This window comes from Sphaerodactylus townsendi, linkage group LG03, assembly GCF_021028975.2.
Source record: "Sphaerodactylus townsendi isolate TG3544 linkage group LG03, MPM_Stown_v2.3, whole genome shotgun sequence".
NCBI lineage: Eukaryota > Metazoa > Chordata > Lepidosauria > Squamata > Sphaerodactylidae > Sphaerodactylus > Sphaerodactylus townsendi.
In genome coordinates, this window is record NC_059427.1 from 140,189,554 (window position 1) to 140,207,329 (window position 17,776).

At 45.0% G+C, this 17,776-nt stretch overlaps 1 protein-coding gene across 3 annotated transcripts in view; it reads right to left on the reverse strand.

Moving 5' to 3' along the window:
- The window catches only part of RBMS2 (RNA binding motif single stranded interacting protein 2), a 75,627-nt gene extending 58,381 nt beyond the window's left edge, over positions 1-17,246 (reverse strand). For 2 of the 3 annotated variants that reach the window (XM_048488155.1, XM_048488154.1), the window contains exon 1: positions 17,074-17,246. In XM_048488155.1, the coding sequence (XP_048344112.1) occupies positions 17,074-17,139 (66 nt within the window). In that variant the 5' untranslated portion in view covers positions 17,140-17,246. Of the gene's footprint in view, positions 1-16,557; positions 16,657-17,073 lie in introns of those variants that run through there. The other variant, XM_048488152.1, reaches the window with a different exon arrangement.
- Positions 17,247-17,776: the final 530 nt, after the last annotated feature.

Here is a 17,776-nt window from a genome sequence, read left to right on the forward strand (position 1 = left end):
TGACTTTTAAAAAACAGAAACAACAATGATTTTAGAAAGGAAGGCTTAGAAAGGAAGGCTTACAAAGGAAAGGTTGCAGGAAGGGCACAACATTTCTTTTACAAACATGGAACTTTCTTATCAAGGCTCTAATCCAGTTCTTGTGGGACACAGTTTATGCCACATGCTGCATTTATGTCTGTATCAATCAATCAATCATTTATTTACAGTCAATGACCAGTACAACAGAACAAAACTACATCAATTGCACAGTACCATTACCATAGACTATATGTGTACTTATGTCTGTATTTTTATAACATTCTCTGCTTTGGATACATCTGTGTTACAGAAAAAATGTATACCTGCCAACACAGGACATTCCTAAATTGTAAGATATTAGTTCCTCTCTTCGATTTAGAAGTCCACACTCCCCCTAATAATGCTGGAAGTACAATTAGTTTAGAAGTTCTCCTGCGCAAATTCCACCCTAATAATGCTGGAAGTACAATTAGTTTAGAAGTTTTCCTGCGCAAATTCCACCAAAATGTACATTATCAACCTAAGAGCATTATTTTTGCATTGTGCAGATTCTATTCGTTTCAATAGGGCCTGCGGAGATCCTCCCAGTAAACTGCACCCCAAAGTCAGTATTTATATTGTGTTCACTACTTGTGTTCATTCAAACTAGACCACAGACTGCATTGAAAACAAATACACAGAAACAGAGTCAGTGCCAAATTTTTTGAGGGGGGGGGGGTGGCTAAGCAAAATGACGTCCCGTGAGACTCTCCTAGCAGGTGCACATACACACAAATGTACACCTTTCCAACCTGGAGAAGAGGATGAAATGAGATGGGCAGCTCCTTCAAGACCTGTTGACACATGGTGATGGTGCTTAAGCAAGACAGGCAAAGCATGCCAGGTGGGCTGCTTCTCCCCTGGTCTACCTCCTTGCTGAAACCGGAAGAGGGACCTGTGGAGTGATCTCCCATTTCCAGCTGAGGGGAAGCAGCCCAGTGGGAGTTCCTTCAAGCTTCCTCCCCCAGCCGACCCTCAAAGAGTGGTTCAGTCTCAGTGATGGGCCCCAAAGCCCCAGCCCTTGCTCAAGCATGTCAATCAGATGGAAATTGACATACTCCAATTGGTATGTTGAAGTGTCCCTATATTTCTGTTCTACTCAGCTTCTAAGCTCTCGTAATCTGTACATTTATATTGCTTAAGATGCGAACATCAATCTTAACAAACCTTCAGCCTGAAACTCCCTTTTACTTTTCAATAATATATTATTCCTAACTGTGAATGTATCTATCTATCCAGGCTTCTCTTCTTACTTTCATCCTCCCTCGCTGTCCAAAAACTGGCTATGGTATGGTACAGAAGGTGCGAACCAATCCGTAACAAGAGGTAAATCTTGCACAAAAGGTCTTAGCTGCATCACGCATGAACGTGGATTTCCAAAACTGCTCAGAAGTTGCTTAAAAAATTTTGAGCACTGCTCATAGACTCCAGTTTCCCATTCACAAGCCGGGTGCCTGGCCCCTTTCAGAGGGGCTTCCCAGTGGCATGGGGAGGCCTGCAAAGGGAACAGGCCTCCCCACCACCCAGCAGCCCCTATGGAGCTTTTCAGACTTAAGCCACCCTTTCCGGTGTCTTTAAGTCTGAAATGTTTGCCACCGGTATACAGCGGTGAACAACCAGGAGGGAGACGACTACAGTCAGCGCCTCCCGCAGTCATGCCTTCCAACTGCCCCTGCTGTGCTTGCAACAGCGGCGCAGGGACACTGCCGCAGCACCCGGTGCCACATCCCGGTGCCCAGGGGTGGCAGCAGCAGCCCAACACCAATGGGATTGCCCCTCCACCGAGCTAAGTACCCCAGGGAGGTTGAATCCGCTGGCATGGCCATCCCACCACTCTCAACAGTGGATTCATCCCTCCTGCCCCCCTCCTGGATGGCGCTGTAAGTTTCTAACCTTTGTCTCCCATTCCTTTGCCCAACTTGAGCTTCACAGCAGAGCGGGCCAGTGAAAGGCTGGATCCTGTAGATTTGTTCAGCTGACAAGAGCTCCTTCCTCCAGGTCAAGTTGCCTTCCCCTGTTGCAAGAGGACCTGAAGAGGTGCTGCTGTTAGTGGCACAAAGGCACAGGAGCCAAGCCCAAATCTCTCAGGCTGCAGCACTCTTTTGACAGCCAGAGGAACAAGCATCTTGTGGCATCTGAAAGACTGATGCATTTTTAAGTGAATTGATACACATTTATTTGTGGTTCTTGCTTAATTACAGCTTCAAACCCAACATTTCACAGTCAGGAAAATTAAATTCTACATGTCCTTGCCCCATGCGCAATAAATTATGTAAACGACACACACTATGCAAATGGTTAATTAGTTGAATCTAATAACCAAGTCTGATTTGACTGGTTAGATTGCAGGCACAAACCCTGCCCAGAATTAGCAAGTACTTTCTAGAAATGATGTGATACAGGGAGCTGGACTTGATGAGGGGCTGGTTGGCACTGAAGAAGATGATGATTTTGGATTTCTATCCCACCTTTCTCTCCTGTAAGGAGACTTAAGGTGACTTACAAGCTCCTTTCCCTTCCTCTCCCCACAACAGACACCTGGTGAGGTAGGTGGGGCTGAGAGAGCTCCAAAGAACTGTGACTAGCTCAAGGTCACCCAGCAGGAATGTAGGAGTGCGGAAACACATCTGGTTCACAGGCCATAGGTAAGCCAAAGGAGAAAGGAATGGCTGATAATAGAGAGGGAGGGAGGAAACTGTGGAGAATGAACAGGATTATGCCATGGAAAAGCTTTATTTGAACTCTTTTCTTTTATTCTCACAACTTTCCTATGAATGTTCGTATATCTCAAAAACCAGCATGTCACCACAGTTCCAGATGACTCTCAATGCCTTTCTCTGCCAGCAAGACCTTTCCCTCTTTCAAAGATACTTAGGCAAGTTCAACAAGAACACTAAGGGGGCATCAGCATTTATACAATTCTAGGCTAATAACAAAAATACAGGGGGGGGGGAGGCAGCATGGTTTATAGCCCTGTTTTATCAGATCTTGGAAGCTAAGCAAGGTCAGTACTTGGAAGGGGGATCTCTGCAGAGGAAGGCAATGGCAAACCACCTCTGCTTCTCACTGGCCTTGAAAGCCCCTGCTGGGGTCGTTATAAATTGGCTGCGACTTGAGGCACTTTACATACACATGCTAATAATGTTGGATAATCAATAATCTGTTTGAATATTGCAAACATCTGTTCACGGGTGACACCACAATCACATGAAGGTTGAAATGAAAACTAAAAATATATCTTCCTGACATTTAACACTGTACATTACAAACCATATGAAAATCATTCACAATAATAATATAAAAGAAGCTTAAAGCTACTTAAAATGGCCTATGCAAAAATATGCTGTCAGCAGACAGTCATTACAACTATGATACATCTATGAGATCTAGAACCACTTTTTTTCCAAAGAGAAAACGAAGGCTCTCTAGCATCTCTTGAATACACACACTCTTCACATCACGATCACAGCGAAGCAGTAAAACAGCATTCCTTCTGTGATAGTCTTGCAGCCTTCTTCTCCTTCTCTTTCCATTATTAGGTTTTTCGCTCAAAGGGGGCTGGGAGATCCCCAGTGGGAAATGTCTGTAGAAACATATCTTACTTTGTCTGTGATCTAAAGGCCACACACACGTGCATCCAAATTTTTTCTACAGAAACTAGGCTCTTAGAGCCCCAGAAGTGTTGTTTAAATTCCCCTGAGTTAAAGGAGAGATTGGAAGTTTGGCACAACATCAGTTTCAAAGGCATCCGCTGCTCGTGCATGCATGGTATGATTTTCCCTTTACGCTACTCCCGAGCTAGTTTACTTTTTGGGAAATCAAGAAAGCTGAAACTGCAATTTGGAGTCTGATAGTAACAGCTCCCAAACATAAATGCACACATATTCCCCTTCTGCATAAGCACAAGGTCCATCTAGTCCCATATTCTGTTATTTAAGAGCCTAGCCGGGTATCTTAGGAAGCTTGCAAATAGCATGTGAATGCAACAGACTGTCAATGCTGAATGTCCTGAGTATTTAAAGGTACACCGCCTTGGAACTCGCGAATTCTCTACTTAGTTATTCTCTTTTATCTATTATCCCCATATGTCCCATTTCGGCCTGGTGGTCTCCAGCCCTGCAATGATGCGGCTGGCCTCTATCCGGACCAGGGCTTTTTCGGCCCTGCCCCCCACCTGGTGGAACACTCTTCCTCCAGCTGTTAGGGCCCTGTGGGACCTTGGTGAGTTTCGCAGGGCCTGTAAAACTGAGCTGTTCCACCGGGCCTTTGAGGAGGCTAGCCATGGATTGTCCGCCCCCACCTGATACCCCATGTACCATCCAGACATACCATCTGCAGCAATCTGCTGGCCCCCTCCCAAGGGAGTATGGAGTAGGAGTTTGAGGCTCAGACGCCACTTTTAAAAATGGACTTTTGTGAGTTATGATGTTGCTACTGTTTTAATGGATTTTAACGCACCTTTGATTTTTATTACTACATTATGCTGTATTGTTTGTTGTTGGTTTTATTGTACACCGCCCTGAGTCTGTCGGGGATAGGGCAGTCTATTAAACTAATAATAATAATAATAATAATAATAATAATAATAATAATAATAGTAGTAGTAGTAGTAGTAGTAGTAGTAGTAGTAGTAGTAGTAGTAGTATTATAAAACAGTTATACACAGCAAACAAGATCCAGCATATTGATCTTGTTTGCTGTGTATAACTGTTTTATAATAATAATAATAGTAGTAGTAGTAGTAGTAGTAGTAATTATTATAATTATAATTATAATAATTATAATAATTATAATTCCTGTTTCTTTGACTCATGTCTATTAGACTGTAAGCCAGTCTTTTGGGGATCTATCTACTCTTGATACAGGGCCTACTAGCACTTTAAGCAAATTAAAGTACTAATATAATGTCTAACGTCCATTGATAGATTTGCCCTTTTAAAAAAAACTCCTAAGAAACAGCAGCTCTACTAACTGTGGTCTGCATTAAGTTACATTATCTTGAGGCGGCTGGTGGATGGACTCTGCCACAGGGAAAAGACTGGACAAGGAATCCTTTTGGTCCGCTTCCAACTATTTGATTTTATGAAATTCATATTCAACTTTGTTCCAGCATCCGTCGTGCTAAGCATACCCGTATCACAAGGAAGCCAAGATCTGGTTTTAAGCGCAATATTCTTTATACTCTTTATCTTCAATAAAAAATGGGCTGTAAAAATGCTTTAGAAATCTGTTGATCAGATTTCCATATGGCAGTCTATAACTGCTTCTAAGCCAGTGCATAAGTTATCTCCTGCCTGCAAGTGGGATAGCTTCTACTCTGGTTCCTGACACACACGCTTAGCTTTAAATGTTCATCATGTGTTACGTCAAGTGCAAAAGTATTTGCAGAATCAGAGAACTAACATATATAATTTCAGTTTATAGATGCATTTTAAAGTGAAAACAAGACAAATATTTCACAGACAACATGTTATTTATTCCAGCACAAGGCTAAATCCAGAACTCAATATAACAGCTGGACCTCAACTAGGGCTAATGGAATATATGTGGTACAGGAGCAGGGGGCTGAACCAGGTTCAAATCCTCACTCATCATAAAACTCACTGCATGACCTTAGGCTAGTTACCCAGTCTCAGGCTAACCTACCTCACTGAATTGCTGTGAGGATAACATGGAGAAGGGACAAATGATATAGGCTGCCCTAAGATCCTGGGAAGAAAAATGATATAAACATATACTATACGAATGGAAAATAATAGCACAAACTACTGAGTATCAGAAATACATAAACAGATTACGCATTTTCAATTCAGCTTAGGATATAAATATTCTAAATAAATAGTGTTGAGGACCAAGACCCCATGTTTACCAGCTAGCCTTCTGCAAAGTCCTGTTGCCAAATATGCTCCTCATTTGTACAATTCTTTTGCTGCTCGGGTTGGAGATTACAGAGCCAAATGGTACCTCCAAGGGCAGTAGATTCTGAGCATCACTAGATGGTAGTAATTATCAGATAGTGAATAGTGCATGGTTTTGATTATTTTGCAGCGGTTAACTGGTAAATTTTCGCATTCGGGATGACTCTTAGATTTTAATGCAAGTATTTACAAACTCTACAGGTGTAAACACATGAAGCTCACAAGCCACACCATGTAGTTCTCAGTATTGTCTGCTCTGACGGGCAGCTGCTATCCGGGTCCTGGGGAGAGTGAGGCCCCTTCCACACATCCACTTTCAATGCACTTTGAAGCTGGATTTTACTGTGCAGAACAGCAAAATCCACTTGCAAACAATTGTGAAAGTGGATTGAATGTGCATTATTCTGCATGTGTGGAAGGGGCCAAAGATTTTCCACTCAAGATTCTTTTAACTGGAGATGCCAGAGGTTGAACCTGGGACCTTCTCTGAATGCACGGCAAATGCTCTACCACTGAGCCACAGCCTCTTCCCACTAAAAAAAAGCAAACAATGTTTTAAAATATTCTCCCCAAAAAGAAAGCAACTGCTATTATTATTTTTTTGGAAGGCACTCCTCTATAAATGAGGTGGTGGTGCTTCTTCTAAGATGCCTCTCCGAAGGCAGGGTCTGCTATAACACAGGCATACATCACCCAAAACAAAAAAAGTATATATATTTTCTTTAGTACTGTGGTCTTTTTCTCATATAAAAATTTAACTGATTCATCAATCAGTTGGCTAGAACACATGACTAATCAACTGAGATGTAACTGGGTGACAGCTCTAAATTCTTTCAGATTTTATTCTGCCAAGAGCTCAAAGCAGGCTACAACAAAACCATGCCCCTTAAATCATACCAACAAAAATTTAAACCTTTTGGGCTCAGAGCCTATACAAGCACAAAATGCTTTTAGATCTCGAATTAAAAAGTCTCAACAGAGATGTAAAATTCCTGTTCTCTTCAAACCCACCCACTGTTCTTCGGACAGGAGGGGAGCTGTACATTTAGATTTTCTGCTCTGGACTTCAAAAAAGTATTCAGCAGCCCCAGCCATTATCCCCATGCCCACATGACCTCCCAGGACACTGACTTAATGAAGACAAGGAATAAACCCCATGGGCATCAACTTGAACCCAGTGGCAGAGTGGTATGAAACAAATGAATGACATTCATCTAAGGCATATGAGCACTGCCATTTAATCAATGGGGGATGTAGACTGAATTAAACAGAAACACAAAAAGCATAATTTCAAACTGTTTTCTGTCCTGAGAGCTAGAAACTTTCTTTTTAAAAATGTAATGAAAGTGAGTGTTTCTGGGAAGCCAGATTTCATGCATACCCATGCATGCAAGATATATGTGAACAACTCTGGGAAATTCTGCCCTGAATTGGTTAGCTGGGAAATTCTGAGACAAAGTGTCTTTGTTTTTCAATGCAGTTTTGAAATCTGACACCAATTACATACAAACTTATTGGCCACTTGTCTAGTTTGCACACAGATCTTTGATCTGATCTTCACAACTTGCATGATGTACCAGGCGAAAGACTATAATATTCAGATGACACCCAGCTCTGTATTTCATTATTCAAGGCTCCAAATGCATCCATCTTGGTTCTGAATCAGTGCTGTGAGGCTGTGGTCAGGTGGCCAGCCACCAGGAACATATGTTGCCCATTTGGAAAAAGCTACATTGGCTGCCAGTCTATTTCCCAGTTCAAGGGGCTGGTTATGACCTTTAAAGTCCTTCATGATCTGGGACCCATATATTTGAAGGACTGAAGCTACAGCTACAGTAATCAGGCAGCGGTCTGTTGGTTATCCCACCAGTTGGCTATTCAGCTCTGTGGAACAGTCTCCCTGAAGAGGTGAGGGGCCCCTCTGTAGATGTCCAGGAGGCACTGCAAAGACTCCCTGTTTGCCAGGCTTTTGAGGGGGATTAAATGGCAGGCATCTTCTTGGGGGGAAAGGGGATGTGGGGCTTGATATTTTATTTTTGGTTTTAGCTGGGGATGTTTTTACTATTTCTGCAAGCTGTGCTGAACCAACAGGAAAGGTGGGATATAAACGTTTTAATAATATATATTTGAATGGAAGAATCAGTGAGGAGAATAGCAGTTTGTGAGAATGCTGTAGAATCAACCAGGAGTGTGAATAAATATGGCTGGAGGCAATCAACAGTTTACAAGAACAGAAAACATTTTCAGAGAGATATCGCTTCCAAGGGTGTGCGCATTACATCCTGGCCATCACATCCACTTTGTAAAAATCTTCTGGGCACACTGTTCAGTGAACTGGCAGGTAGCTAAATCATTCCCCCAAACTGTTAAGTCTGTCAAGAGTCAACAGCAGCAGAGTAGGAGAAAAGTCATATCTGGAGATGTAGGAGAAAAGCAGCAGAGTAGGAGAAAAGTCATATCTGGGTCACCACCTACAGTAGGCAGAAATATACAGCAGCACCTTGGTATGGTCAGCTCAGCCAAATATAAACAGAAGTGACGTAATATAAGCCAGAAGTGACATAAGGCTGCCAGAATCGAGAAAAGTCCATTCATAGCCCCCCAAAGCAGGCAAAGGCCCAGTGCTAGCCCTCAAGGCTACAAAATCTGCCCACCTCTGGAACACACACCCCTGTTTCTTTTGTCCCACTGTCACCTTTGGAAATAACCTGCAAAATATGCTTACAGAAGACAAAAATGGCATGAGTGTATCCACCATGTTACTCTTCTTCAAATCTGCCTGCAACTTTCTGGAGGGGAGAAGATTATAGCCAGCCTGACTAAAGTCTGGCCACGAAATCTGGATCCAAGCATGCATAGTTGTGCTCCAGTTACCATATCAGCAATATGTTCCCAGTCATGTTTTTTTGTAGAGTAAGCTTATATTTAGCCTGTGCAAGAATATTAAAAGCTTTAAATTTTCTTGGGCAAAAACAAAAAAATGGGCATGGTCATGCATGCTCTGGTTATGCAAGCACTGGACACTAAAACTGGCTCAGAACACGGATGCAAGGCTCCTCACCAGATCTACAGCGGGGGAACACGTAACACCATGTTAGGCAGGCTGCACTGGTTACCAGTGGAATTCTGGATCTGGTTCAAGGTGTTAGTCTTGACTTTTAAGGCCTTTCACAGTCTGAGACACTCAATTATCCGGAACCGCATCTCCCTGTACTGCCCATGGAGGAAGTTGTGGTCCTCTGACAGAAACCTTCTGGTGGTCCCTGGCCCCAAGTACATTAGGATGGCCTCAACTAGAGCCCTGCCTGGCGGAATTATCTGTCAGCTGATACCAGGGCCCTGAGGGACATTAAACAGTTCTGCAGGACCTGCAAGACAGAGATATCCTGCTAGAATATTTCATCAGCTGGCCTCTCAATTCACAATCATATTTATTATTTATGTTTTATTATTGATTGTGATGCTAACGCCTTTCGTTTTGATGTTATTATGATAATCTGAAATTTGCCCTGTCGCCATCTTACGGCTATGGTTTTAACTATAGTATTTTATTGGTTGTGGTGGGTTTTCCAGGCTGTCTGGCCGTGGTCCAGAAAACCCACCACAACCAGTTGAATCTGGCTGGGAAAGCCTTCGACAAGACATTGGCGCTTTCCGAACGGGCGACATACAGCGGCCCAGGGATGGCAAAAACGCCGTCCCTGGGCGGCTGTTCGCACAGGAGGTGCTGCTGCATTGCAGCAGCAGCGTCCTGGCCACCCGAAAGTGGCGTGAAGCTGCCGCTTTTAACCTCGCAAAACAAGCGAGGTTTTTGCAAAGGAGCGTCTTCCCAGCGGCATGGTGCAAACCACACTACTGGGAAGACACAGCTTCTCCCGTAGCCTCCACTCACCGTCATGTCCCGCTTTGCCCTGGAGGGCTGCAGGGACCTGCCTACGCAGCCCTCCGACCTCCAGGAGTTGGAGGGCAGCGTGGGCGGGTCCATGCAGCCTTCCAGGGTGACACTGGACATGACGGTGAGTGGAGGGGGCTGACTGAGAGGCGGCTCCATGTGGAGCCGCCTCTCCGGCTGGGGGGGAGTGGGGGCTGCTCACACGCTAACATGCGAATGGTCACAGAGCCTCCATTGGCATAAATTAAGCCGGTGGAGGCTTGTTTCCGCCCATGTGTGGAAAGGGCCATAGTATTTTATATTTGTACTGCTATGTTTTAAACTCTGTAAGCCACCCAGAGCCTGACCTGTTAGGCAGCAGGGGATACAAATTTAATATTATAATAATATCTAGTCTAGATTACTGCTATGAGCTCTACATGGGGCTGTCCTTAATAAGAGTCTGAAAACTTCAGCTGGTGCAGAATGAAGCAGCTAGCTAGTTGACTGGAGTGGGTCATAGGGACAATATCACTCCAGTTTTGGCTCATCCACACTAGCTCCCAATCTGTTTCTGGCCCAATTCAAGGTGCTGGTGTTCACCTTAAAAATCCTATGTGGCTTGGGACCAAAATACCTGAAGGGCTGTCTGCTCCTTATGAACCTACCTGACCATTATCTTTGGAGGACCTGCTCCAAGTTCTCCTGTCTTCTGAGGTTAGGAAGGAGATGGCCTTCAGGAGATGGCCTTCTTGATAGTGGCACCAAAACTCTAGAACAGGGGTAGGGAACCTTTAACACTCAAAGAGCCATTTGGAACCGTTTTCCATGGGAAAAGAAAACACTTGGAGCCGCAAATAATTTTTGACATTTAAAATAAAGATAACACTGTATATATTAGGTTTTTTTACCTTTTACTCCGCTCATTCTGAGAAGCGCGTGGATGCGTCCGCCCTGCTGCCTGCAGGGCGGGCAAGGATGGGGCCAGTGGCTCGGCCTTGCCGGCTGCCGGGAAAGCACCTGTCCCGCTCCAACGGGGCAGGCGAGAGGGGAAGCCCGTAGCGCGGCCCAGTCGGCCACGGGCAGTTGGTGCACCCGCCCTGCTGCCTGCAGGGCGGGCAAGGATGGGGCCAGCAGCTCGGCTTGTTGAGCCGCAGTGCAAGGGCAGAAGAGCCGCATGCGGCTCTCGAGCCGCAGGTTCCCTACCCCTGCTCTAGAACTTCCCCTGTCCCCTCCCCAATCTTGGATAGATTTCTCTATCCAATTACCTTCTGCCAGAGAGTGTAAACTTTTTTGTTTTGTTTAGCATTTCCTCAGTGATCTGTTGCTTCCGGCCCAATTTTTTTAACTGGTGCTTTTGTTTTGTATGTGTCTTAGCCCTGGTTTTAACAGTTTTACTAGACAGGGTTTGGGGGGCTTTAGAACATTATTTTGTTGTATATATCTTAGTTTGTTAGTTGGATTGGCGGCCCTTGTGAGGGCCAAAAGGTAAGACATAAATTATGTAATAGAAAAGATCCTGGAAACAAGACTTAAGTACAAGGATGTGTCACTGGCAACCTAGATCATGGTGGTTCATGCTATACTATTCCCCATTACTATGCATGTAAGAAAGTTGGACAATAAAGCTAACAGGAAGAAAGTCGATTAATTTGAAATGTGGCATTGGAGAAGTTTTACAGATACTATGGACAACCAAAAAGGCACATAAGTAGATTCTAGATCAAATCAAGCCTGAACTTTCCCTAGAAGCTAAAATGACTGAACTGAGGCTATCATACTTTGGTCACATTATGAATAGACAAAACTCACTGGAAAAGACAATAACACCAGAAAAAGTTGAAGATGTCAGGAAAAGAGGAAAGCTCAACATGAGATTAACTGACACAATAAAGAAAGTTACAGCTTTCAGATTGGAAGACCTGAGCAAGACTGTTAATGATAAGATATCTTGGAGGTCATTAATCCATAGGGTCCACAATAAGTTGGAAGTGACTTGACAACGCATACCACACACACACAACAGTCATCTAGTAGGAGAATAGTAAGAGAAGGACCCACCACAAAAGCCTAAAGGTGGAATCAGCAATTATGGAGAATACAGAGGCTCCGCCCCCTGAACTCTAGAATAACTTCCAGACAGTCCCTGCCTGTTTCTCTCTTTGTGTCTCCCTGTCTAATGACTATGGCCTGAAATTCATTTTTTAAAAACAAAAATGAAAGATGAGATTCTTTAGTGGCGCACATCGGCCATCTAATGCCAGATTCTACATATGGAGAATCAATAAACAGCACTACCCCCACTTTCTCAGCTGAAGAACAGACGGCAAGGTATTTGCACCTCATGCCTACTGGTGGTGAGGGTCAAGACAGACATACCTGTGAACAAGAGCAGGTGCATGGGGGGGTGCACAGTGAGCTCTGGCCCCCCATATATAGTCCATGGATCATAACTCTATTGCCACTTCCTATTTCCCCTCCCCCATATTTCAGGCAGGATGTCAATTTCGTTTCTTTTCTTCCTTCAACTGTTTGTCATGTTTACCTGATTGACATTTCTTCACCCCCTCTATATGCAATTTTACATTTTAAAAAACCCTTCAAAACACATTCAGGGATGGGAGGAAACTGGTTTTCTGAATGACACAAGGCCTGGCCAGTAAGGGCTGCATACAACCCAGTTCTGAAAAGGTGTGTGTCCGGGGGAGGGGGGCACTAGCCAATCAGTGTTGTGCAAATCTGTCCTGTGCCAAAAACCAGAAGAACAGGTTCTCCCTGAATGTGATCTGGATTTCAGAAGGCTGTACATGTGTCTGAACTGAAGTGAGCATGCTTCCATAGCAAGCTCAGCACTGAAGCTATGTGTCAGTTTTCACCCTGAGTGTGTGGCAGAAGTGATCTCAACACCCTTTCTGCCCTGAAAACGAACACATGTGCTCTGGGGAGAAAACTGCTCTGCAAATTTCCAATAGCAGTTTGAACAGGAAAGGTAAGCTGAAGAAGGCACCAATTGGTTAGTACTCATGATGAGGACAATGATAGTTTGACGCATTTCACGTAGATTATACTGCTGAAAGTCTTATAATAATCCAGTAAGGTAGATCAGTATTATCATCTCCATGTTACAGCTCGGACTGACCCAGAGAAAGAGGAGCACATCTAAGGCCACCTAGCAAATTCATGGCAAAGACAAGACTCAAGAGAGTACCTGAGTTCACTTTCTTAGAACACTATACCATGACAGCACCCCTCAAACCACTTTAAGTCCCTGGGAGCACTTTTTGTAATTGTTTTTATAGTGCAAATTTAACAAGAAATACCTGCCCTGGGAGGAGCATACTTGTTGTGTTTCTGCATGAGTCAGTATTTTCAGTCTGCCTCCTCTTAGCTAAATAAGTCTTCTGTGATTGACTCTTCTGTACTGCGAGTCCATTAGGTGGCTGTTGGCAAACCACTGTTCTCTCAGCCTCAACCCCCAGCCCATTTGCAACATGGGATCACATGCTTGTAAACAGCCACTTCCTTGTTCACTTGTGGTGAATTAAGCATTCCCTCCAGGTGAATAGGCAGAGAAACACGAACAGGATGCGAACAACTTGTGTGCCACAAACTAATTCCATTGGGTAGGTAAGCTCCAAATCTTGGCGGGCTTATTTGCAAGGCTAGTAATAACACAGGGTTGTGAGGATGACAGAAATGATGTATGTGAAGCACTCTGAACACTCCAAAGCACAGCATGAAGTAATCAGGTTTAAAAAATGGTGTGCCATCCCAGACATTCAAGGCAGCTCAAAATAACATGAAAACTAGAAACACAGCATATAGAGTGCTAATTATGCTTGCTACTGGTCTGCATTTTATGTATATATATTTATATACCTCTATCTATCTGTCTGTCTGTCTGTCTGTCTGTCTGTCTGTCTGTCTGTCTGTCTGTCTGTCTGTCTGTCTGTCTGTCTGTCTGTCTGTCTGTCTGTCTGTCTGTCTGTCTGTCTAGGGTAGCCCAATTCAGATGCGGGGGAGGGGAGCGAATAGCCACAGTGAGCAGTAGAGGGCCACACTGATGAATTTGCCCCCTCCACACGTGTAACAGGCACCCTTGCAAGTGGAGGGGACAGAGGAGCTGGCAGTTGGTTGCCTTGCAGCAGCGAAATCTGGAAATCAGGGCCACCACAAAGCAACACTGGCATCTGCTCAGACACCAGCAAGGGGGGGGGGGGAGATTCCCAATGGTGGAGCCGATGTTAGTTGGCTTTTACCAGTATGCCAGTTTAGGGATGCCTGCCCCCAGACCTTCAGACTGACATTGCACAAAAGTGCATCGTAAGTCATTATCGCAACGGATGATTCAGGCGGTGGGAGGGATATCGTTTCCCTCCCTTCTGTGTCACTCAAGGCCCTTCTGGAGGCAGCATGCTGCCACCTTTGCAGCACTTTCCCCTCAAACTGAATTGTGCTGTTAGTGAGGTACAAATAGCAGAGTTTCCATCACAGAGTATTTTTTACTCAGTAAAGAAGCCTATGGAAACCCGTGGAGCAGAGCAGTAAGCTGCAGTACTACAGTCAAAGTTCTGCTCACGACCCAAGTTTGATCCCAAGAGAAGTCAGTTTCAGGTAGCTAACTCAAGGTTGACCCAGCCCTCTATCCTTCCGAGGTCAGGAAAATGAGTACCCAGCTTGTTGGCAGCACAGTGAAGATGACTAGAGAAGGCAACGGCAAACGACCCTGGAAACATAGTCTGCCTATTAAGCGTTGTGATGTGACGTCACTCCATGGGTCAGTAATTTACCTCTACCTTTTAAAAGAAAAGTAACTGCAGAGAGTCAGCAAATCGTGATGCACAAAATTCCCTTTATTTTTGGATGCATGTGGTACCCCGCCTGTATCTGCCGTGGTTCCAGAGAAATGTTGATCTGTATAGCCTCAGAAGAACTTAAAGCAACCAGGATTCCAACAAACTAGTCCACAATTTACAGGATGGAGATAATGGGTTCAAGCCAGAGATCTTGCACCAGAACTGTTTTAGTTTCACTGGTTGGATCTTCATTTTCAAAACTCAACATATCAAAATACATGGGTTTTCCCAAAAAATACATGTAGGATGTTTCAAACTGAAACTAAAATCCTTCAGTTTAGGTGGTTTGTACAATGTACCACATACCCATCAAATGACTCTTCCTTACCCAATCACGCACTATCATTATTATCCAAATTCAGCTACACATACTTCCCAGATGGTAGTGACCATACAAATGATTGACACACATACAATAAGATTGTGCACACATACAATAAGTGAGTACCTACTCCTCAAAGTACACACATGTGTGCATATGCACTGAGAAACACACTCCCTCCCTAAAGTACATTTTGTCCCGGCTCACTGTTGGCAATGCTTATGTCAAACTTTTATCAGCAAACCGGTACAAGATACACAAAATAAAATGCCAGTCCAAAAGAAATCCCTATTGGAAAGCTATACAAATCTAATAATGATTTTTAAAAAGTAAAACGCACACAGAGATCTTGTACATAGAAGCCAGCATGTCTACAATATGCCCAGTTGGATGAATAGGGAGGTAGAGGTAAAAATATGTTCACGTGTAAAACAAGTAAAGCAGTAATTTTGTGTAGACCCAATAAATTATATTAATTGTCTGCATTGTTGGCAATTTGTCCTTTTAGGACATGCTGATGTCTGTACACATAAAACTCTGCCCTGATCCTACCACCAATGCAAAAGCCCAGCCTTCATCTGCCTGTTTCTACACATTCCCGTCAGTCATTGGTCACAATAAGCAAATGTCATCCTAGTTCAAAGAGAAGTTGGCAGAAAGGAGCAGGGAGATTAAGATGGCTAGAGATCCTTCAAGGGCTGCACTTGTCCATAATATGGAGAAACACGATTAATTACCCAAATTTGGCCTTTGCTCTCCCACCTGGGGTTTTTGTCCAGCTTCATTACCATAGTGAACACGATTTGCACATTCATTGTTCACCCTCCAGATCTCAGCTGAGCGGAGGCACAGGAAAGTCAAACAGAGCCCCCCCCCCTTACCTGACAACACAGGAATATGAGCAGACAACATACATACACAAAAGGAATAAGAAACATTTAAGATTCCATAAGTCTGGCCTCACAATTCCTCAGTCTCCTTCTTTATGCCATTTCTCATCTATAAGCAGAAATTCAGCCACAACACCACACCATGCTTCTTGCCAGAGGAAAAGCTAATGCATGCCCCATCTTAAAAATCAAAGAAAGAATACGGGAGGCCACCGTGTATTTTCCAAACCTGGCAAGGCCCTGGAGGCTCCAACTGACAGCCCTGATGAGGAAGGAGGAATAGGCAGAATCCCCTTTTTCCTGTGGCTCCTTTGATGCCAGCTAAATGCCCCATAGTCTCTCCAGCATGTTCAGCATTCCTGTCTCACCCCAGATGTGGGGAGCAGAAAGGGCAGTGGAGGAGCGGGAGGAGGAATCCTTTATGGCACATGCTGCCTTTGAACACGTGGATGTCACAGAAACCACATCCTGGAACCCCACCTGTGGGGGAGGGGGAGGTCAGAAGTCTGGGTCCCCTTGAAAGTCAGGAGAGGGTTAAAAAGCAAGGCCTGGGTCTGATCCTGGTTCGAGCCCCACGCCTGGCATATGAGCCGCCTCCGGCTTCCGTCAAAGACCACCCAGCCTCCTGGTGGATGCTTACCCTTTCTCCCCTTTGCTCACCAATACCCATAACCGGCGGGAGGGGGGCGATGGGGTGTATGCAGGGATGAACCCCACAGAACATGAACGCCTGAGAAGACTCACGAAGTGTCGTGATTTACTTTCCTGTTGTTCTAGTCCATCCAGCTTATTTCAGGGCCCCCGTTTGCTCCAGACCCAAACTCGCCCTTGGGAACCCTCTGGCCTTGGCCCGGGGGTTGGTGGTGCGGGAAAGGATGGGGGTCACCAAGGGAACAGAGGCCAAGATCAGTGAGGGCTTGTTTCCCTCTTGGGAAGCCTAGTTCCTAGCCCCACAGCCTCCCCAAATAATGGGCAGGAGCCTTCCCCCCCCCCCCCTGCACGGCTGGGATATTTAGGGGAGGGGGAGCCAGGCCACCCTTTCCCCCCTTCCCTTCTGCTTCTCCTCCTTCTCTGAGCCAAGGACGTTTCCAAGATCTTGGGAATAGGAAGCGGGAGGGGGGAGGTGGGGGGGGGGAGCCTGAGCTGGCTTCCTTACCTTCTTGTTGCTTTTGTTGTAGCCAAAAGTGGCGATCCCTGCACGAGGAGGCACAGAAAGGAGCATTTTCGCTTTAATGTTGGAGAGCTTGGGAAGGGAGGGGGGAGAGGGGGGGAGAGAGAGAAACACACACAGAAAAGAGAGAGAGAGAGAGAGAGAGAGAGAGAGGGAGGGAGGGAGACAGGGCTTCTAGCTTACGTCACCAAGGCAAGCCAGCCTGGAATCCAGGGCTAGGCTGTTTGGTTTCCGCCAGGTCCTAGCGCCTTCCTTGGGCAACCCGTGCAGACCCCTCAAAGAGCAGGGAAACAGAAGTCGCAGAAAAGTAAAACAGATGATACCTGACCCAGCAACCTTGGCAGAAATCCCACCATTGCACTGAAGTTGGGACGGCAGGAAAAGGGGCAGTTTTGCAGGAATGAATGATCACGTTCCAGAGGCGCTCAGCAGCCCTGCGTGGCATCATCTCATCCCTGGGGCAGTTGTCACAGGATCCAACAGAACTGCCTGTACTGCCCAGCAGGGTACTATCATGTGCCCCATTCAGATCACTGCTAAAACCTATCTTCCAATCGCTGCACAAAAATATTTTCAACCTCCTGAGGTGGTTGGTCTTAAAAGGTATAGAGTCATTCACTGTGGCCCAGGGTAGCTCAGTCTCATCAGATCTTGTAATTAGCATTTGGCTGGGGGACCACCAAGGATT